Source organism: Narcine bancroftii, chromosome 2 (genome assembly GCF_036971445.1).
Source record: "Narcine bancroftii isolate sNarBan1 chromosome 2, sNarBan1.hap1, whole genome shotgun sequence".
Classification (NCBI taxonomy): domain Eukaryota; kingdom Metazoa; phylum Chordata; class Chondrichthyes; order Torpediniformes; family Narcinidae; genus Narcine; species Narcine bancroftii.
Genome location: NC_091470.1, coordinates 35434431 through 35458069, shown reverse-complemented (window position 1 = coordinate 35458069; position 23639 = coordinate 35434431). Strand labels below are relative to the sequence as shown.

The window sequence follows — 23639 nt, the reverse complement described above, 5'->3', positions numbered from 1 at the left end:
AAAAGTTTATTAATTACATGAATGGAAATTTTTAAATAAAATATTCAAAAAAGAGAAAGTCAAGGATCCAGTTGCAGAGGGGGTTTTATATTGGTTATTAGTTGAGGTGGTTGAATTGAGAGAAACAGCATCCCAAACTTGTATGAAGAACTTTGTAATAGGTGTGCTGTTTTTTCATAAGACGCAAGTATTGAATTTCTGGTGCACAAAATTGAATGCTTTCATACCAATGAAATTTGTATCTGTATTTGTATATGTCCTTTCAGAACTTCTGGATATGCCAAATTGTTTTGTCGATAAATATGTACAGTTCAAGAAATGCATTATTTTAAAAAAGGAAATTTGCCCAGTTTTTTTTAATATGAAAAAGGGATTAATATTGGCCAAAATACCAGGATTCTTTTCTGCATCTGAGAGATCAGTTAAGGCAGCAGTTTACAGTTTAAAAAATAAACATTTATTTTGACTGTACAGTAGTGCAGTAGACCATATTTTTCAACTAACTTAGTGAGATAGATATGAATCTTGAATCTTCTGTTCAACTAACTTAGTGAGATAGATATGAATCTTGAATCTTCTGATTTTACAAGAGTCCTGTCATAAAGTGTGTGGTGCCTCAATGGATAAAGTGGTTTATCAACATGACAAGGTTGTCATTTGAGTTAAAAGACTCAAATCTAGGACAATCCAGCACACGTGAGACTTTGATGCTTGATTAGCAGATATTCTGGACTTGGATGTTATTTATTACAAATACTTTGACGGACCTTAAATTTGTGCTTTTTATTTGGTAGATAATATTGCAATAAAATTCCCAGGAAACAGAAATCTACAGTGTATCTACATGTGTAACTTATAATAACAATTTGAATGGGAGTATAGTTAAAATGATCAGTAAATTTGCAGAGGACACCAAAATTCATGATGTAATTGACAGTAGGAAAGATATCTAAGTTTTTAAGAAGATCTCAATCAGTTGGGAAGGTGGGCCAAGGAATGACAAATGGAAATTAACTCTGGCAAATGTGAGGTGTTGTCAAAAGAGGGTAGGACCTGCACAGTAAGTGGGGTCGCCAGTAACTGGCGAGTAGTGCGTAAAGACCTGGGGATACAGAGGCATAATTCCCTGTTATTCGCAAATCTTATGTATGGAAAGGTAATGAAAAAGGCATTTGGCACATTTGCCTTATTTGGGCAAGGTATTGAATACAAAGGTTAGAACTTCATAATTCAACTGTACAAAGAGTAAGAGAAACCACGCTGCATGCAGTCTTGGTCACCCATTTGTGGGAAGGACATTAATAAGTTGGAAGGGGTGCAGAGGAGATTCTCTCGGATGTCGCTGGCCTGGAGTTATATGGAGAGATTGTGTTTATTTTAAGGCTCCTTTCTTCTCGAGTGAAATGAAATCACAATTATTCCATCGAATCTTGGGTTTTTATTTTGTGAGCAAAATTTAATTTTTTATTCTTGTATCTTGAATTTTATCAGAATAGGAATGATAGGGAATCTACATTCAATGTTGACTAACTTTTGCTAAAATGTGATGCAAAAGCTACAGTTTATTATTGATTTTGTTGTTACGAGACCCACTGCTAGAATTTAGATGTATGTAAATTTCTTTAGGTTGAGGCATCCCACTCCCCAGTAGACATCCCAGCACACAAGATGGCAGTCGAACCCAGCAAGGACAATGCCAACTAAATGGCTCTCCCCCCCCCCCCCCCCCCCCAAGGCTGCAGGCTGCGCAGCAGGGAACAACAAGCACTAGCGGGAATGCTGGCCAATCAGTGGCTGGCAAGCCTGTGACATCATGCCCAGTTGTCCCGCTGCTTCTGACGGAAATGACATCATGGGCTTGCTGGCCACTGGCTATATAAGGCAGGGCAAACCATTCAATAAAGTGGTACCATTTGTACCTACTTCAGCACCCTGCTGTAGCACACGTTACATTGGTGACTCCGACTGGTCCAAACTGCTCTTTGGACCCAACAATGGAAGATCAAGCATCACTCCACACAGTTTCACTGAAACTTCCAACATTTTGACCGTCGTGGCTGCTGGTGTGGTTCGACGGGACTCAAGCTAGAAGACATTCACATCAGCCCTGGCAACCAGACCCTCCTGTGTGACATTTCGACTGGCAAGCCTCATCCCATCGTCCGTGGCTTGGAGATGGCCTGTGATCGACACGGTGCACTAGATGGCTCACCCAGCCATCAGGACCACTATCAAGATAGTGACCAGCAGGTTCGTTTGGCATGGCCTCCACAAACAGGTTAGTCAATGGGCCAAAACCGGCACACGTTGCCAGTCGTCAAAGGTGCAGATACATGCCAAAGTGCTTCTCTACCCTCTCCCCCACTTCCCCACCCAGCCATTCGAATCGGCGTGACAGAAGTTCAGTCATGTGCATGTAGACACTGTGGGACCCTTGCTTGTGTCACGGGGTGTTGGGGGGGGGGGGGGCATAGTACTTGTGGATGATAGTAGACCACTTCACAACACAAGGTGGCAGAGGCAGTTCCATTGGTGGAAACCTCAACAGAAGCCTGCACCAGTGCCCTTTAAACGCATGCGTGGCACAGTTCGGAGACCCGGAGGACCTAACATCAGATAGGGGTGCACAATACCTCAAAGGCAGTGTGTTCTTTCTCAAGTAAGAGCAGAATTGCACACAACAGTTCAAATGCAACCTCACCAATACCCTGTAGAGTTTCAGCAGAACCTCCCTCTAACAATGAAGGCCTGCATCTCATTTGTCTTCTTAATTACCTGTAAACTAACTTTTTGTGATTGATATGCAAACACTTCCCGGTCTCTCTGCACAAAAGCATGCTGCAATTTTCCACCATTTTACTATAACCTCACATTTACCGATTGTTCTCTATCTGCAAAACCCTTGCCCACTCACTTATCTGTATCGTTGCAGACTGCCTTCCACATGTACTTTTCCATTCAATTTTGTAACTTCAAATGGGCCCCTTTTTCATTGACATCCAAGTTAATTGGCTGTTCAGTGTCCCGGGATAGGAAGCCCTTTGTCTCTTTTCTGCTGGGCCACCCTTAACTGGGACATTCATTGTTTTTCAACTGGAAACTGGCGACTTTCTGCTGTCCCTTTTCCACTGGTTTTATCAGCATGGGGGTGGGTATGAGTAGGGGTAGAGGCCATTAATCCCGACGTGAAATTACATCATTTGACACCAGTGTTTGGACAGTTTTCTTTTCCCAGTAAATTCCTGGGACTGGGGGGCCAGTGTAAAAGGGGTACAATTTTCCAGTAAATTCCCAGTTAATTACTTGGATAGGATGCCAGTGGATGCTAGTGTCAGGAAAACTTGACAATAATTGACGAGCATATTAATAAAAATAGGTTATGGGAAAATGAGATTGTCCTGGGAGCTAGAAAGAACAATGAGATGAATGACTTCTTCATATACAGTAATATAAGGAAATTCAGCATGATGCTGAAACAAGCCAATAAAGACCTCAACAATGAAGACGGTGTTTACATCCAGTACTGCACGGATGGCAGTCTCTTCAATCTGAGGGGCCTGCAAGCTCACACCAAGACACAAGAGCAACTTGTCCGTGAACTACTCTTTGCAGACGATGCCGCTTTAGTTGCCCATTCAGAGCCAGCTCTCCAGCGCATGACGTCCTGTTTTGCGGAAACTGCCAAAATGTTTGGCCTGGAAGTCAGCCTGAAGAAAACTGAGGTCCTTCATCAGCCAGCTCCCCACCATGACCACCAGTCCCCCCCCACATTTCCATCGGGCACACTGAACTCAAAACGGTCAACCAGTTTTCCTACCTCGGCTACACCATTTCATCTGATGCAAGGATCGACAAAGATAGACAACAGACTCACCAAGGCAAATAGTGCCTTTGGAAGACTACACAAAAGAGTCTGGAAAAACAACCACCTGAAGAAACACACAAAGATCAGCGTGTACAGAGCCGTTGTCATACCCACGCTCCTGTTCGGCTCTGAATCATGGGTCCTCTACCGGCATCACCTACGGCTCCTAGAACGCTTCCATCAGCGCTGTCTCCGCTCCATCCTCAACATTCATTGTAATGACTTCATCACCAACATCGAAGTACTCGAGCTGGCAGAGTCCACAAGCATCGAATCTATGCTGCTGAAGACCCAACTGCGCTGGGTGGATCACGTCTCCAGAATGGAGGACCATCGACATCCCAAGATCGTGTTATATGGCGAGCTCTCCACTGGCCACCGAGACAGAGGTGCAGCAAAGAAGAGGTACAAGGACTGCCTAAAGAAATCTCTTGGTGCCTGCCACATTGACCACCGCCAGTGGGCTGATCTCGCCTCCAACCGTGCATCTTGGCGCCTCACAGTTCAGCGGGCAGCAACCTCCTTTGAAGAAGACCGCAGAGCCCACCTCACTGACAAAAGACAAAGGAGGAAAAACCCAACACCCAACCCCAACCCACCAATTTTCCCTTGCAACCGTGCCTGCCTGTCCCGCGTCGGAGTTGTCAGTCATCAACGAGCCTGCAGCAGACGTGGACATACCCCTCCAAAAAGCCAAGCCAAAGAAAGAAGGGAAAAATTTCAAAATTATTGTGATTCCAATTGCCATTGGAATAAATTTTGAGATGCTTTGTTCTCTATTAACATGATTTGGTGTTACTATTGATTTAATTTGTTGATTGTTTCAACCAAACAAAAACAAGTTTTAAGATTATTTTAAGTTGAATTGTTGTGACCTAACACAAGGTTATAACCCCTAATGGCATTAATATCTTTCCTGTTTTTAGGATAAGGAAAGGGAAAGGTGGTTTGAGGTTGATATACAAGGAGTATCTTTTATCTTACTGCAGTATGTTTTAAAATGTCCTTTTTAATATATTATTTCATTATTTTTGGTTGCTATCAACTTTTTAAAAAATATGTAATGGACTATAAACAATCTTTGGGCAGATAGTTCTTTGTGGGAATGGCAAATTATCCATCGACTGAAACAATTTTTACCCACTGAAATTTGGGAATGGAAAATAAAGGGAGTAGCTTAATTCTTTTTTTCCTTATTAAGCAAAACTTCTTGGAAGTTCCCACACTTTGATTTGCAGAGTGAGCCTTGTACACGTACTTTAATGCAATATATTCTTCAATCACTGTCAACAAAAGCATAAGATATAAAAATGTAACATTTCTTGGATGTGGTGTTGGTCATCATGTTAAAAGTACTTGTTTATTTGAAGTCCATAAATCCCTTATCCATATCTCTAGGCTCCTGTGATTTATTCACCATCACTTTGTATACCCAGATACTAGCCCTGAAATTCCTTCACTAAAACTCTCTTCTGTTGTAAATTGTCTTAGAGGATAGTGTGTGGCGCAAAGGGCAAGTTGTGTTATGGTGATGGAGGCAGCCCAAGATCATTGAGGCATAAATGTAAATATATTATGCTTTGTTTTCTTTTAATCCATTCCCGTCAATTTGATTCTTCTTGTAACATCTCGAAGTGATTTTCTGAACATTTTGAATATAATGGATATACACGCTCTCTAATGCATCACACAAATGAACACGTGAAGCTACATAAAACATCCCTGCTGTCTGCAGGCAATTTAATTTTATTATGAAATTTTAAGTGAGAAATTATCATTTTTAAATGCATGCCTCGTGAACTCAAAATTAGTAGTTTTGGCATGACCAGCTGGATCCACTTTCTCTGCCCTGTCTATATATGTTGATGGGCCATTTAATTTAGTCAAGATAATTGATCTGTTCATTTACTTATTCCACCAAGTATTGGGTTTTGAGTAGTTGGCTCTGGGCAAATTTGATTTAGAATTTTAAATGCCCTTTTCTATGAAGAAGCTATCTGATGGAGAGGGTGAAGGTAATGGCTAGGAAAGACGTTTCCAAGCACAAGGATCTGCTCCTTGTCTAGAAAAGATCAGATTTTGATTCGTCAAGTTTATTGTCATCCATTTGTACAAGTACAACCTAACAAAACAGTGTTCTCGGGTTCTCAGTGCCAGACATAGCACACATACAGACAAACAATACATATGCAGAACACTTATTTCATCTATACAAATAAATATTGTTTCATGAATATGAGTCTCAGATGGTTAGTGTGAGCAGTTCCTTTGGTTGTTCACCATTCTCATTGCTCATAGGGAAAAAGTTGTCCCTCAGCCTGGTGGTGCTTGCTCTGATACTCTTGTATCTCTTCCTTGACAGCAGCATCTGAAAAATGCTGTGTGGAGGGGGTCCTCAATGATTTTGCGTGCCTCCTTCAGACAATGATCCTTAAATGATTCTTAAAGATGAGCTGTTTTAGCTTAGTAATGCATGATCTGTAGCACCACACAAAATCCAAGGTGGCCAACCAGCACCTGCATTTCAGAAAGATTCTCCAGTTGATAAAGTCAAATATTTTTGAAAAGTCAAATGAGCATGCATATAATGGTTAATGAGATCCTCTTTTTCTTGATGTTTCTCACAGGAAAAACTTCATTGTAAAGCTTAATAGATGAGGTGATCTCTAAGAGGGGCCCTTGCAAGGACTTTACTTGTGGCAGGCAGCATTGGAATCCCTTTATAATTATCCAGTTAGATTTCTCTTTTATTGAATATAATGAATTTATAATTATCTGAGGTTCTGTGGCATATTGTCTCTTCCCAGATGAGGGGTACGAGTATGTAAATTCACGTGTAAAGTTCCTCTCTGCTAAGGTTTAGAACTTTACTAGTGATAACATGCATTCTGAATGTTCTGTTTCTACTTTGCAAATGGGAATTTCAACCTTGGTTGAAAGTTTGAAGTAGTGGGAAGGCTGGACTGTAAATTGTGAAATGGACTCTTATCTCCAATTATGGTAGTCCCAATTCCAGAGTTCTTCCAAGTGTTTTATCTAGTGTGTCTTGATTGTCTCTCCATGACTAATGTCATCTCCTCCATCCTTTGGATTCCTCAGCACTGTCATGACCAGTTAAGGCACAAAGACCATTCTCATCTTCTTAGAAGCTAGTTGCTGGATTTTCTAGCACCTCTTCTCAGTTTTTTTCTCATTCCATCTCTGCTGTTCTTGTGACACCTTGCACTTGAGCTCAAGAGTTTAGTCTGAAAATATAAATAAGAGTACTTTTAAAATTTGTCATGCCTGCCTCCCAGAATTGGAAGCATTTAATTAGCTTGTAAATTTATTTTCATATAAAAATTGCCAGTAGAAACTAATGTTGATTATTACATAGTTGAACAAAGCAATTTGTTACATTTATTTCATTTGTTTTCATTTTACTATATTTACATATTTTGAACTAAAGCTTTTCAGAATCAGTATTATAAGAGGAATCAATTTGGTCTATTAAACTTGTTCTGGTTCAATAATCCATTTTAATTCCATTTATGGCATTTCCTTTCTTAAAGTTCTTCCATCAGTTATTTTGAGAATTCTTGATCCATTTAATTCAGCAGCTGTGATTAAGTAACCTCAAATAAATTTTTTTTCTCCAACTAATCCAGTTCTTTGGGTCTCCTGAACTTGTGAAGTCCACATTTCCAATAACCTTTAGGTGGGAAATGTACTGCCTGATTTTACTGGATCTTGTTTTTATTTTAAAGGCATACTTTATTGCTGCAAATTTTCTTCCAAATAAATTGTTTCTCTGTATTTATTCCATAGTCATTTTATATTTTTAAATACCTCAGATATCACTATTCTATGTTCTAAATTCAAGTAAATATATAAACCAGATAAGACCTTGCAATTGAATTTAATTCTCTTTATCAGAGAATGGCTAGACTTAATTCCTGGAGTGTTCCCCAGCCTCTGCATTCCATGTAGGATCTGATCTAAATGCTCTTCAGCTAAAACAAAACTTTCCTTCATATTCCAGTCCTCATGAAGTAAAGACCAGAATGCCAATGTACTTCCTTTGTTGTGGGTTTGCATAAAAATGTACAAAACAATCTATTTGCTATCAATGGAGAGTCAACAAGGGAAAAATCACTTTAGCTGTATTTTAGGATATCTTGTTGTAGACTTGAGACAACTCCATGAATTCCTTACCTAGACTTGATTAGAGAAGATTAAATGAAATGGGAAGAAATTCCAGAAATGAGTACTTTATTTCAAACTAATTAACAACTTCAAAAGGCTCAAGCATTGGTAATATATCTTTAACTCCTGTGAACTCAGAGAGACCTGCTGAACTCCTCCAGCATTTCTGTATTTTTACTATATTCACAGCATCTGAAGACTTGTGTTTCACTGGAAAAATTAAGTTGGACGGATGAGGGCATTTTAACAACATGATTTAAAAAGTCGAGAAAAATCAGGGCGTAGCACTGTTGTAGTGCCATCGACAGAGGTTCAAATCCTGTGCTCTCTGTAAGGAGTTTGTACCTCCTCCCCGTGTCTGCATAGGTTTCCTCAGGGTGCTCTGGTTTCTTCTCGCCCTTCAATACATAACTGGGTTATAGGTCAATTGGTTGTAATTGGGCATCAAGGACCTGTGGGCCGGAAAGACTTGTAATCAAGTCTAAATTTAAAAATAAAAAAAATTAAAAGTGGGAAAACAAATGATACAGAAATGACTGAATCAGAAGGACTTGAATCAAAAATTGGAGGGCAAACCTAATGAACATTGAAAATGATTCAGAAACACTTGAAGTTCACTCCTGAACAAGTGTGGAAAAGGGCCAAGGAAACATTCCTGGTATGACCAAGGCCAGAGTTTAAAATAGTAGAGTCAAATGTAAAAAAGGCCACTTGGTATTAAGTAGCTGAATCATATGTAGCCATCACTGACAAAAGAAAAATTTAAGATTTTTTTTGAGGTGGTCTTCATAGTGGAAGATTGGAAGTGTTACCTTCATTGTAAAACAAATCTACCAGCCACAGACCATTCAACTTAATTTTAATGCACAAGTTTGGAGAAATCTGGCCAAAACAAGTATTAGGTTATTTAAAAAAGCTTGGGTAAATAAAGTTAGTGGGAATTTGTTGAAGACTATGTGTTTACTTGAGTTTTGAAGTAATAGACTCAATAAGAGTTATGTAGTTTGTTGTATATAGGCTTCACAGGTATTTTGTATCGTCCAACAAACAGTCAAATTGGAGCCTTTTGGTTTAGAGACATTGGGAACATGGATAGGACATTAATTATGGAAGAATAATAAATAAGAGTTGTAAACTAGTCCCAAGGGAATTGTGAATTTGTTCATCCTCTTGGCAAGAGTATAAGTCAATTGTACTTTATTGACTTTGTATATGAAGGAGACTACAAATCATACACACAACACATTTTCATATGCATATTGTTGGTAATATAAAAAAAGGACTTGGGTGTGTTATCTTGACTGATAATATAATGCAAGAAAATGTGTTTTATGGCTATGAAAAAATTGGCAATTGGTCCAGTTTTGGAGCATGTATGGGGGGGGGGGAATTGGGAATCTTATGGGATGCATGTACACTTTAAGGGATCAGAATTAGTTGAAACGGCAACATAAATACTCTTATCAGGATTTCAAATGTTTTGTGTAAAAGCAAACAAGACCTGCTTGACTTCTTGTAAAACAGTAATTTACTGGTCCTCTTTAACTCTGCATAGATTTTTTCCAAAGTCTTAACAGTTTTAGAATAAGATAGTAGTTCATCTTTCACTTAGATTACATAGAACAATGCAGCCGAGTACAGGCCCTTCAGCCCACAATGTAAATATACTCCATGACAATTTTATCCTTCTGTACCTCACACCCATAATGTCCCTATTGTACCAGCTTCCTCCACCACCCCTGACAATGCTTTCCAGAAACCTTCCAATTCTCTGAACTTTCCTCCACTCCCCTTAAACAGATGTCCTTTGGTATTTGCTATTGTCACCCCAAGGGAAAAGGTACTGGATTTTCCACTTACTCTAACCTTAAAAAAAATTAATACAGTTTGGCACACCTCACTCTTAACCATACAGTTGAAAACATACTACCAAATAGTATTGAAGAACTTCACATGTCCTCCATCACTTCAACAACTTCCATTTTCCTGAATTCTTTACTCTTCACCTCCATTCCCCGTACTGAAGTCTCAAAGCCCTTTGTTTCTTTCTCGACCATAGGCCCAGCCAGTCCCCTTCCTCTGACTGGAGGAACTTTCCCTTGCCCTCAATAACATCTCCTTTGACGTCCCATTTTCTCCAAAACAAAGGGGTAGCCATGGATACCCACATGGACCCCAGCTACAGAATGCCTGTCTTTTTGTTGGCTCTGTGGAGCAATCCATGCTACAAGCCTACACTGGAAAGACCCTCATGCACCCATGATGTGCTTGTTGATATCGATTTTGGTACCAATCTTCACCCTGACCTCTAATTCACTTGGTCCACCTCAAGAAATATTTTATCTTTTCTTAATCTCGTGGTCTCCATCTCAGAAGACATCTTCTACAAACCTAACAACTCCCATGACTACATCTCTTCACATACTGTCCACTGTAAAGATTCCATTACCTTCTCTCAATTCCAAGACTTTCAAGTCTTTGTCGTGTCTGCTCCCAGGAGGTCTTCTATGCCAGATCATTAGAGATGTCCTTCAAACAACCTGGCCTCCCCTCTACTGCCATCAACTCAGCCCTCTTCACCTTACACAGGGACTGTTCCCTCTGTGACTCCCTCAACCACTCCTCCCTCCCCACCAATTGCCCCCATAGAACCTACCCCACTGACTGAAGGAGATGCTCCACTTGCACCCACACCTCCTCCACTTGACACTTGTGAATCTGAAAGGATCATCTGCTGAATCCAGTGCACCTATTGTCTCTACATCGCAGACTGGACGCAGACTGGGAGATTGCTCATTTACCACCTTGGCTCTGTCTGCTGCAATAGCGAGGATCTTCCAGTGGCCATCCATTTCAATTCCCTGCCCCATTCCCTAGCTGTCATTCCTGAATGACTGAGACCACCTGCAAATTGGAGGAACAACAACTCATCTTCCATCTGAGCAACCTTAAACTGGATGGCATTAGGGATGTGTCTTTCTCTCTCTCTCTCCATTGCTCTTTCTCTCACTTGCTCGCATGCTCTTCCTCTCCTTTCACAGAGTCAAACTCAATTTTCATCTTTCCTCTATCGTATCAAAATAACAACTTTCATTTGTTGGTTTGTATTCCTCCCTCTCCCTTTCTTTCTCCAGCTTTTAATACAGATGCCTGTCATTTTCACTTGTATCTTGAGGAAGGGTTCAGGCCCAAAATGTTGGTAAAATATCTTTACCTCCAATGGATGTGAGTGCTGTTGGGTCTCAGCATTTGTGTTTTGAAAATTCCAAGCTATTTTGTGGTGTTAAAGCTCCCTCTAGTGGTTCAGAAAGCCAAATATTCCATCAGCCTGATTTGTTTTCCATCCCCCTCCCCTTCCATTTCCTTTATTAGGCCATTGGAAATTTGGTCTATCTTTTTTAAAGCAGAGATTTTTGCTTTTTCATGGCTCCAAATTATCTATGTTAATAAATTAACACTGTTTTTGCAGGGTGGAATTAATTGAATTTGAATTGTAAATAAAACAGCATTCAATAGTATTGAAAAATCTTTCAACTATTACATCATTTAGGTAAGCAACATTGAGTTTTGGTGCATTAATTAGGCTTACCAATTACTTGCTGAATACACTCATTTAACACAGAACCAAAATTTGTAGTCACTGGTGACCCACCTACCACCCACTCTTGACTTGTACACTATACTTGTCTGCATCCTTTGGAAATATCTCCTCTTGCATGGCTGTGCTGAATCCTCAGCAGCAATGGATGATGCCATGACCAATCACATACATTAGAGGAAAGCACAAGTAACTTACCAACTAGACGCAACAAGAATAGGATTCCCCTTGTCCTCCCCTACCACCGCACCTGCCTCCACATTCAACGCAATTTCCACCAGCTGCAATCTGATCCCACCACTAGACAAGTCTTTCTCACTCTACCCTCTCTGCTAGGACTGCTCCCACTGGGACTCCCTCGTCCACTCATCCCATTCCCATTAATCTCCCGTTTGGTGCCTACCTTTGCGACTGCATGAAATTCTACACTTGCATCCATACCTCTCCCTCACCATCATTTAGGATCTCAAACCACTTGTGAATTTGCAGGGATCGTCTACTGCATACAGTAGTCTCCTCTACATTGGAGAGACTGAATGCAGACTCGGAAATTGTTTAATTGAGTACCTTTGCTCTGTCCACTATAATAACCAGAACCTCCCAACCATTTTAATTTTACACTCCATATCCACACTGACATGTTTGTCCATGGCCTCATGCACTGACAAATGAGGGGGAGTCACAAATTAGAAGAACACCTAATATTCTGTCTTACCATTCTTTAACTAGATGACATTAAAGTTGACTTCTGTTAGGCCCTTTCCCCGTCTCTCTCTTTCCCTGTTCCTCTGTCTCCTTTCCTTCAGCTCCTCATCCCCATCACTTCAGCTTTTTTTCTCTTCTGCCCTTTCTTCCCTCTTCTACTTTCCTTCCCCACCTTTTTCTTCAGGAACCTGCCTGCTTTATGCTCATACCTTGACAAAGGGCAAAGGTCCAAAACATTGGTTACCCTTTATTTCTTATTGATGCTGTGTGACCTGCTGAGTTGCATCAGCAATCTTGTGTATTGCACTACCATCTACAAGACAGATGAGAAAAAACTTGATAAATTTGATAACCAGCTACAGTTGTCAATCTCATCAAAAGCACTTCCTGAAGTACCAAAGGTTCCAAAATGTGAATATTATAAAACTTTTTTTAAAAAAAGAACTATTGCAAATATTTAAGATCAGTTTATCCAAAAATTGCAAATAGAGTGCAATTCAGATCAGTACAATAAAATGTAGCATTGCTGTCCTGAGGAACCTTGGGTAGAGGTTCAAAACTTTCTGTAAAGAATGACACACATAGATAGTTAGTGAAGAAGGCAGTTAGGTTGCTTGCCATCATGGAGAACGATATCAAGTTGCATGTGTGCATCATCAAATTGCAATTGGTCAGACATTGGTCAGGCCACATTTGGAATATGTGTAGTCTGGTCAACACACAATAGAAAGGATTAGTAGAGTCAGATTGAGTACAGAAGATGTGACCTGGAATGGGGTGCTTTTGTTACAAGGAGAGATTGGATAAAGTGGTACCTTGTAGAAATTTATAAAATTATTACGGCCATAGAAAGAGATTTTATAGGGGAATTTAAAACTAGAGGCCAAAGTTTCTGAAGAGGGAAAATATTTAAAAGAAATATAAGGGTCAGCTTTTTCCCTCCACACAAGAGGGTGGTAGGGATATGGAACAACTTGCCATAGGAAGTGATGAAGGAAGGAACATAGTGTTTATTCCTTGGAGTGAAGAATGAGGGGAGATTTGATCGAGGTTTACAAAATTATAAGGGGTATAGACAGAGTAAATGTGAGTAGGCCCTTTCCACTTAGATTAGGGGAGATAAATATGAGAGTATATAGCTTTACGGTGAAAGGTTTCGGAGGGAACTTCACTCAGAATGGTGGGAGTTTGGACGAGGTGCCATCTGATGTGGTAAATGCGGGCTCGCTCTTAAGTTTTAAGAATAAATTGGATAGATACATGGATGGATTATGGAATGGGTGCAGGTTAGTGGAACTAGTGGAATAATGTTTCAGCAGACTAGAGGGGCTGAATGGCCTGTTTTTTAATGGTTCTATTTGGACAAGTACACACAGGAATTGAATAAAGGGAAATGGGCCAAATGCAAGGAATGGGATGAGCATAGATAGACATCTTGGTTGGCATGGCCAAATCAGGCAGAAGGGCCTACTTCAATCCTTAATGAATCTATAATGTAAACTATCATCCACTTATCTCCAGTTTGACCTATGTGAATCCTGATCTACATCTACGTAAGCATTATACTGAGTAATTTGGTTACAGAAATAAACCCTGTAGACCATCCAGCATCCAGCATCAGTTTGTGTCTTGTATTCCAGCATAAGACCTAGCTCAATTAATCTGCAAATATATTTCTTGAAGACTATGGGTTTTGCCAAAGTTACTGGTGTTGTCTTCTGAACGAGTGCGTTAGTTCCTCTCTTCGGGTTGCTACCAAGGTCAGCTAGTTCTGTATTTTCTATCCTCATTTATCCTTTTTGAAGGTGGTTACAAGCTGTGGTCCTTCTGCTGTGCAATTGGGTAGTATTTATTGGTTTAAACCTGGCAATGAAGAAGGAGTAATATTTTGAGAATGGGATGATATAACACAGGGGTGGCCAAACTTGCTTAACACAAGAGCCGCATACCACCATAAACTTTAGATGTTTGAGGGCTGTAGCAATCACACGATCGCAAGCCACTCCCACTAACACTATCATTAGGCCCCTTTCAGGTGGCCATAATACCCGAATGTAAAGCCACCTAAAATACCCGAATGCGGCTGTCGGGAGGCCACCTGAAAGCGGAGAACCCGTCCCCGAGGTGTAGTTACTCAACCCACCTCCGGGAGGTACATTCTCGGTTTCCGAGCGCTCTCCCTAGGCACCTGAAAGCGGCTAGCAGGGGATGGGCCGATGACAATCAGCTGGTGACCCAACTCCCTGCTGCCTGATAGCCCCCCACCCGGCACGAGACATCAGGGCTGGGGCGACTGGCGTGGGAGGTTGCCCACCCCTGGCACAGTTTTGTTGGGGAAAGCATTTTCCAATCCTTGTCTTGCAAATCATCCATTTGTAAAATGCAGATACCTTGCAGATAGTGAAGAAGCATTGTTTCAAAGTGAGCAATTTTGCAAAAGATTTTTTTCTAATCAAACGTTCTCCCTAAGCTCCTGAAAGCAACAAGGCAAAGTAGCTAGCAGCTTTCAGGTGCCTAGCAGTGGGCAGCAGGCTGTTGACAGTCAGCTACTGACACCTACCCTCCCTGCGAGCTGCAGATAGCTCGCAAGCCGCAGTTTGGCCACCCCTTAACAAAAATCCCTTCCTCATTTATTTAACTCTGATCTGTAAAAGGCTGAAGGGGTTATGCTGCTTGCTTTTGCTTCTAAGTTGCTGTGAATTTTAGATACATGTACTGTATTTGTCATTTGTGACAAATATCTTTCAAACAGTATCTCATGGTGGCTCTCTTAATCTCAGAGGTAGTTCGGAGAGACGAAAGGAGAAGTCTCGTGATGCTGCCAGGTGCCGACGAAGCAAAGAATCGGAGGTCTTCTACGAATTGGCTCATGAACTGCCACTTCCACATAGCGTCACTTCTCATCTGGACAAAGCTTCAATCATGAGACTGACTATCAGCTACCTGCGCATGAGAAAACTGCTCAATGATAGTAAGCTGTTTGGAGTTAAAGCAATCAGATGTTTTAATTAATGCAGATGAATATTGTCTCTTTATTTGTGAATCACAAAATGTCACGAGACCATGAGCCCGATAGAAAAATAACCTGTGCATGATTGTTAGAAATGGCCTGTTTTCCCCCCCACTGTTGTGATAATTTATTATGTTCAGAAAGTGAAAAATTGGATTAGTTATTCATTTGTTTGTGCTGTAGATCTCAGAAATCCATGTGGATTTTGGTTAATGAAATGTAGCAAGGATTTGGAATCCATTCGGGTTTACATTAAACTACATTTCATTAACATGGTAATAAAAAGAAGCCTATAGAACATTCTCAATCCCAAAACCTTAATACAGTGGAAGCAATTCATTGGATTTATCATATTGCACAAATCTACACCACTTTTTTTGTTTTTGAAATGTTGCTGAAATTCCCACTTGAGTCTTTATTTCCACAATTATTTAATGCAAATCTGTCTAGTGTTCCATCTGCCCTGGAGTTAAACTTGAAAAACTTTGTATTATCCCTATTGATGCACTTCTATTGACCAGTGTGGCCCTAGACCCTTTCTGATATCTCCTCTACTTCTATAACTTTTAACAGAAAAAGGCATTTCTCCAGTTTGGCCCTCTTTTACATGCTTAATGATCTTTGCATCTATAACATTAACTTTCAAGCCTCAGTCGAAACTCTGGAATTAGGACTTGACAAAAACAGGTGCTTCACAATGACCTTTTACTATAAAGCTATTATATAACAATTAAACTGGAAAGTCTGCAGACGTTGAATTTCACCAGCACTTTTGTATATTACACTGTAAAATAATCAAGCCTTTACAGAATCCCCCTGTCCTGCTTTGTCAATAGGAACAAGATGTGCTTGCTATTTTCAGGTTGTTTTTTGTCCATTCAAATGGGTAAAGAAGTGTTCAGCCATTATAGGACATATCACAGATGAATGATCTTTTTACTCTTTACAATACAGTCGCTATCTTCAGAATTGTGCTATTAAATATTTTTAAGGATTCAAATCAGCCGTGAGATTTTCAAATTTGAAACGATTGCTGACAAAAGGAATTTATTTGGATTTGTATGTGTAATGTACAGGGGATGCAGAGCTGGAGGCTGATTTAGAGAAACAACTCGACAGCTTTTACTTGAAGGCTCTGGAAGGATTTGTCATGGTGTTAACGCAGGACGGAGACATGATCTACATGTCTGAAAATGTCAACAAATGCATGGGACTAACTCAGGTACAGATGATTGTTTGCTACATGAATACTGTGTGATCATGATACTTTGAACAATGTGGGAGATGTGCTTCAGTCCTATCTTATGGGACTTTTTTTCACTTTTGTAGAGCACACCTCTTGACCCACATTTGTTTAGAGCACAAAAAGAATGTTAGAAATGTGGAGCATCAGTGAGGAAAAAAGTAGAGTTGATATTTACCATATTTTTTACACATATAATGCACACATTATATGCGTATTTTACAAAGCAGGCACCCACCTTCCCCCCGCCCCCGTGCATTACATGCTGAAAGAATGCACTCAATTAATAGCAGGCATGGAAAAGTCAAATGGGTAATTTATAGCAAGTGTGGGAATGTAATGGTGGGATTGAAAGAACGCACACAATTTATAGCGGCCATGGGAAAGACGTGCCAGCAATGAAAGAACGCACACAATTTATAGTGAGCGTAGGAAAATTTTGATCTTGGGACTATCCCTTTGTACTGAATGCCATGGAATTCCTATAAACAGGGAATTCTGGCTAGGGCACTGCACCTTATTGATGTTAATTGCCCAGACCTGTCCCAGAGGGAGGAGATTATCATATCAAGTGCCTCTGATTTGAGCCAATATTAAAATTAAAAATCCTGCTCAACTCTGAAGCCTGCCTTTGATCTATTTAATGATTCCTCTCCAAAGCTTGTTAATGTGTCGCAGCAGGATATCATCTATATAATGGGTGATTGATACCTCTGGGGGAAGTTGATTGGGTATTAATTGTAGGAGATTAACTACGGCAGATACTGATATGTTCTTGGTCTCATGTCCCCTTTAAATGCAAATTGCTTTTGTCTGGTCAGAATTTAGAATACCTGCGTAGTATATGCTTGTGCGCATTATATGAAAATATTTTCACACAATTTAAGATTTTCTGTGCATTATGCCTGCACATATTATAAGAGTGCAAATACAGTAGGTCAAGGGCCCTTTTAAACAGATTGCAATGAAGGATCCTTGACCTAAATGATGAAATTTTCTATCCCCATTGATGCTGTTGACATGGTATGTTGTTCAGCAGTTTGTTTTTATTTTAAATTTGGAACCTCTTCAATTATTTCCTCTTCTTTTGTACTGTGGATGTACAGTTTGAGAATACTGGTAATATTTACTTTCTCCAAATGTTTTGCTAGTTGCTTGCAAATCTGGAAACCCTATTAATTCACTAGCTTCTTGATTACCTATAATTTCAATATTTCTACTTTCCATTTGATTAAACAGTTTGAACTGATTGGACACAGTATTTTTGACTTCACTCATCCTTGTGATCATGAAGAGATGCGGGAAATGCTTTCACATAAGCAGGGTAAGTAAACAGTTTTGGTATTAATTAGTCAAAGTACACATTGTTAAAGACTTCCTCACTTAATAGTGAATGAAAGGACTAATTATACTTTATAAAAAGTATTAAACTTTTAGTCCTTTGCACTTTTGTACAAATTGGGAGCAGAAGCAGGCCACTTTGTTCATTAGGCCTATTTGCCATTAATTACCGCACATTTTTTTTGTTTCCTTACTACCAATCAAAACAAGGCAACACCTGGCACTATATAGATACTCTAAATTAATCTACTGTTTAAAGGAAGTTGTTCACTGCCACACACTGTAAAAGAATGGTATGTTAAATTTCCTGGTATTGAGTAGTAAGCTTTACTATCTTAAATACTAGACTGTGGGCTTTGAGGTAAGCATATGTATTTTTGGATCTAACATTTTCTGTATTGCATTGTGTGAAATGACTAGCTCAAAACATTCTGTATCATAGCAGTAAATGTTGGAATGCATAACTCAATAAGTTATTCACCTCAATTCAGATTCCTTCCTAAATAGTTTGAGATTAGAATTGTCTTGCAATTTTGCATTATTGGATTATCGGCATTCATTGAAAATTTAGATTAGTGATTTTATTCGTTATGCAATGGAAAAGAAAGGTAAAGTTCACTTATAATCTAGCAAGAAAAAAATTATTTAAAATGTACTTAAATGTGGTGATTGAACACCTTGCTATTCAACTGCAATAAGGCACAGATTAGCAGAATGGGTAAAATGAATGTGAAATTATGCATTTTGGGAGGATGGGGGACTGAGGGTAACATAGACAAAGCCACATTTCTAAAGTATGCAGGAACAGGATCTGGAGTTCTTTGAAAGTGGCATAAAATTTAAGAATAAAAATTTGGGTTCATAAATAGGATGTATTAAATATCAAAGTACAGCAGTTCCTTACTTAATACTGTGGCATTTTTTTTCCAAAGTCATAACAAACCGACATTATTCAAGGACTTGCTGTACGGTAAAACCCCTGGTATCTGGTCCCTTTGGCATTTGTTAGATGCTAGATAAGTGAATTTTCTGGTTGCTTGAGATTGCTTGTTGTGTGATTGGTCAACTAATGGCGAGGCATGCCAATTTTAAACTTCTGTATTTTTTTTAACCTATTTATTTTCCACAATATTTTTGCTGATTGCTTAAACTCCAGATAACATGGGTTTTGTTGTAAATTGAACCTTTTTATAAAGGGTCTGGCATCCCATTCTTTTATATTAAAAGAAATTAGATAGGCACTTGATGGAAAGAAAAACTTCCAGAACTATGCTTTTAGGGTTGGAGTATGAAAGCAACTGGATGCCTCAATGTGGATCATTAGTCAAATTGTGATCTGTGTCATTATAGCAGTGAAATTTTGTTTCTTGGGATATGGGATTTTCAATCTGCTTATGTCTAAACTTTAGGACTTTCAAAAAAGGGAAAAGATCAGAACACTGAACGCAATTTCTTCTTGAGGATGAAGTGTACATTAACAAGTCGGGGCCGCACTGTCAATATTAAATCTGCAACATGGAAGGTATGAAATTTGATTCTAATTGCTGACTCCATTTCTCATAGGATATTGAGCTCCAGATGGATATGTCTACTTTGAAGTTTAAAGCCCTCTGATAAAATTTTAGGTAAACTATACAAACAACATTGGGAATTGAGGATAAATTGTGAGAGGATAGAAAACTGATGGTAGGGAGAGGTACAGGATTCAGAAGCAGCAGTTAAGCTATACAGCTGGACAGAACAATCACAAGCAAATATTAATGCAGACAAATAAAGAAGATGGCAAATAAAAATAATTACTATGTACACAATGGGAATATAATTGCAGCATCTTCAGGATGAATATGAAGGGAATCAGGGATTTTGGATTAGAGGCAATTAGACCAGTGGGAGAATAGCAATCAACAAAACCCATATAGATAGTAGGAAACATGTAGAGTTGTTGAAACTAATAGCATTTCTTGGTTAAATGCTTCTAAACGTGAAATCTGGTTCTATTTACCTAGGGAAGTATCTACCTGCTGGAGCCAGTGCTTAGCAGAAGTTTACCAGTCTGGTAAAAAAATCTTTGTTTGAAAGGGGAAGTTGATTTGATACTTAATGTACACCATTAGGTGAGTGCAAACTGAATTTGGAAAATTCATGTAATACCATTTGGAACAAAATTGGGCTAAACCAATTCAAACAGGTCATTTAAGAAATTTCCATTGAGAATCAAAATGGGTAATAACTCCCAAGAAGAGTAGGGCAGTTCAAGATGATTTGCTGAATCAACTTTCTCAGATATGGTGTTACAGGAAGGTAAATATTTTTAAAAATGAATAACTGAGTTTAATGTGATTAAATTGCTGAATTATTTAAAGGACATAAATCCTAGCAATTTCCAAATGCTGATTTGTCTTTTGTAGGTCCTTCATTGCACAGGGCACATTAGAGTGTATAAACCCAGTAATGAGCAATCACACTGTGGTTACAAGGAGCCACCTATGACTTGTCTTGTTTTGATCTGTGAGCCAATTCCACACCCATCCAACATAGAGGTCCCACTGGACAGCAAGACATTTTTGAGTCGTCATAGCCTGGACATGAAGTTCTCCTATTGTGATGAGAGGCAAGTTAAAACACCTAAATGTTATACACATGTTTGACTCACAATTAAGATGTAGTCATCAAGCTTTTACTGCATTTGAGTAGTTTTACATTATTTATGGTTCAGTTGGTTATTCTTGTAGATCTTCGTTGAAAAAGGGTATAACAGCAGGAATAAGTCTGTGGTGTCCAAGTTTGAGTATTGTGAAGGTTTAATGCTTTATTTCCACGAGTTCAGTTACATCTGACATTTAGGATTTGTAAATACTCTGTTGTTGAGTGGGTCTGAAGAAACTGGCTGTGCTAGTATTTAAGCAATGTCAAATTTAGTGGGGACAATTCCTATACCAATAATTATTTCAAAATTAACTGGCCTCAAACGACGAAGAGTTGTCTTTGACTTGAGCCCATATTTTTTTTAAAAACTCGTTTATTGGGAATGTAGTTTCATTGGAAATTAACATTAACCGATGTATTTCATTCAATCTTTGGAAGTTCATGGCAGGCCTGATATTTATTATTCATGAATGATTGCAGTCCATCACCTTTTACAGTCCTTTAAACATAGTGAAACATGTTGCGGATTTGTTAGCAAATATAACAGGAAACTGAACCAGTTAATCAGAAGTGTGATTTTAAAGTTCATTTTGGGGAGTATCTCAGAGGAGGAAAGAAAAGGAGTTTAAAAAGGAAATTCAATCTATTTGAATCATGATCAAGCTCAAGTTTATTATCAGATTATACAAGTACAAATGACAAACAGCATTCTCCAGTCCTTGGAACAAAACATGCAAACACATAGCCAGATATAACTGGTGGCACAGTCGGTGCGGCAGTTAGTGCAACGCCGTTGCAGAGCTAGCATTCGGAACTGGGGTTTAAATCCCGCGCTGTCTGTAAGGAGTTTGTACCTTCTCCTTGTATCTGCGTGGGTTTCCTCCAGGGGCTCCAGTTTGCTCTCACCATTCAAAACGTACTGGGGATTGTAGGTTAATTGACGACAGCTCATGGTCCAAAATGGCCTGTTACCATGATGTGTGTGTGTGTGTGTGTGTGTGTGTGTGTGTGTGTGTGTGTGTGTATAAATTAAATAATAATGATGTCCCTGCTTCAGTGCCCAATGATCTGACCAATAAGACAAACACGCTGAATGCTTACTTCACCACCTTCTCTACTGTGTCACCACTTGCATGAAAGTACAGGCACACAATCCTTTATCCGGAGATCTAAAATTCAGAAAGCTCCAAAAACCAGCAAGTGGGGAGAGAGCCAGCAGGCGGGGGGATAAGGCAGCACAATTTGGTTGGGATAAATCTGGCTTTACAAAATCTTAAATTCGAAATACACTGTCCCCCACACTCCTCTCCACAGCTTTACTATTTACTGTAGAAGCCCTGCTTTGGTTTAATCTAGATTTTTTTTTTAAAATTTAACATACATGCAGACAAGCGATGTATTTGTAGTACGCTTATACATATAAACTTGTAGGGTAGTATGAGCAATTCATTTATTTGTTCAGCGTTCTCACTACCTGCAGGAAAAAGAAGCAATGTCTCAGCCTAGTGATTCTGGCTCTGTCATTACAGGAGTAACTGAAAGATAAAGTGTGGGGTGGAAGGGCTCATCGACAATTTTGCATGCCCTCTTCAAACAACGATCCCAGTAGATCATGTCAGTGGTGGGGGGGGGGGGGTGGCAGGGGTGGTTGTGGAGGAGACCCCAGTGATCTTCTATGCTGCTCTTGTGATCCAGTGGATAGACCTCCAATCCAGTGCTCTACCGTACTGCACTGTGATACAGCTGGCCAAGACACTTTTGATAGAGCTCCTGCAAAAAGATGACAGGATAGTGGCCAGTAGCCTTGCTCGCCTCATTCTTCTCAGGAAGTGCATTTGAGCCTTCCTGACAAGTGAGGAGATGTGACCAGGATAGGTCACTTCTTAAATGTACTCCAAGGAACTTGGTACTCTCTTCTTTCGCCACTACAGTTATTAATGTGTTGTGGAGGGTGGTTGTTCCTGGACCTCCTGAAGCCCATGATATCTCCTTGGTCTTGTTAATATTGAGAGTCCAGTTATTCTCTCAGCATATGAGAATTTCCACTTCTCTGCTATAGAGCAATTCATTTTTGTTGTTGATGAAACCATCTACTGTTGTACCATGTGCAAACTTGATGATTCTATTGGAACTAGATTTGGTGTTGCAGTTATGGGTCAGTAGTGTGAACAAGAGCAGGCTGAGCGCATGTTCCTGAGGTGTTCCAGTGTTCAGTATGACAGTGCTGGGCTTTCTGCTACTGACCTAGACAGCTATGGTCTTAAGGAATTCAAGAACTGAGATACATTGAGGAGTTCTGAGACCCAGTGAGGACAACTTCTGCACCATGCTCTTGGGAATCATCACTGAAACAGTTTCATCTATAGGCGAATTGAAATGGGTCCAATGTTTCTGGGAGAGGTGCTTTGATACGTTCCATTACCAGACACTCAAAGCATTTCATAATGGTGCAGGTCAGTGCCACTGGGAAGTAGTCATCAAGGTCTGTTACCATCTTACTCTTTGGTACTGTGATGGTGGTCATCTTGAAACCCACGGGGATGATGGACTGCAACAGTGTCATGTGAAGATGTCCATAAGAACCTCCATCAGTTGGTCTCTGCAGTCCTTCAGTATCTAACCAAGTAGGTTTCTGGTCCTACTGCCTTGTGTGGATTCACCTTGGATGGGGTTCTCCTCACTTTGGCAGCAGCTAGGCAGGAGGGGATGGAGCTTTCTTTGGTGTCAGCCTATTCTCATCGAACACGCATGGAAGATGTTCCATTTGTCCAGAAGGCATGTGTCATTGTGTTTAACTTGCAAGGTTGTCTTGTAATCTGTTATGGTCTTGATCCCTTGCTACATGCACCTTGTGTCACATGGTTGACTGTGGATCTTCTGTGTGTACCCACTTTACCTTCTGGATTGCACTGGAGAATCCATGCTATCTTGACTTCTGTCCTGAAGGCAGCATCATGAGCTCGGAGAAGTGCCTGGTCCTCTGCATCCAACCATGGTTTCTAGTTAGTCCTGGTTGTGAAGCATTTGATCTCTGTGACATCCTCAA

The 23639-nt window shown here is 39.8% G+C and overlaps 1 protein-coding gene and 1 long non-coding RNA gene across 7 annotated transcripts in view; one reads left to right on the top strand and one right to left on the bottom strand.

The window, feature by feature from the left end:
• The window catches only part of hif1aa (hypoxia inducible factor 1 subunit alpha a), a 58840-nt gene that overhangs the window by 15687 nt on the left and 19514 nt on the right, over positions 1–23639 (top strand). For all 6 annotated transcript variants that reach the window (XR_011351135.1, XM_069916267.1, XM_069916268.1 and 3 more), the window contains exons 2-6: positions 15134–15324; positions 16440–16585; positions 17846–17930; positions 19357–19469; positions 20356–20558. Coding sequence is in view for 5 of the 6 variants with exons in the window: in XM_069916265.1 (XP_069772366.1) it covers positions 15134–15324; positions 16440–16585; positions 17846–17930; positions 19357–19469; positions 20356–20558 (738 nt within the window). In the remaining variant the exon portion in view is untranslated. The remainder of the gene's footprint in view (positions 1–15133; positions 15325–16439; positions 16586–17845; positions 17931–19356; positions 19470–20355; positions 20559–23639) is intronic.
• Positions 5938–23639, bottom strand: part of LOC138753367 (uncharacterized) — a 64304-nt gene continuing 46602 nt past the window's right edge. Inside the window, exon 2 of the long non-coding RNA XR_011351138.1 lies at positions 5938–7110. This is a non-coding gene — a long non-coding RNA (uncharacterized lncRNA). The remainder of the gene's footprint in view (positions 7111–23639) is intronic.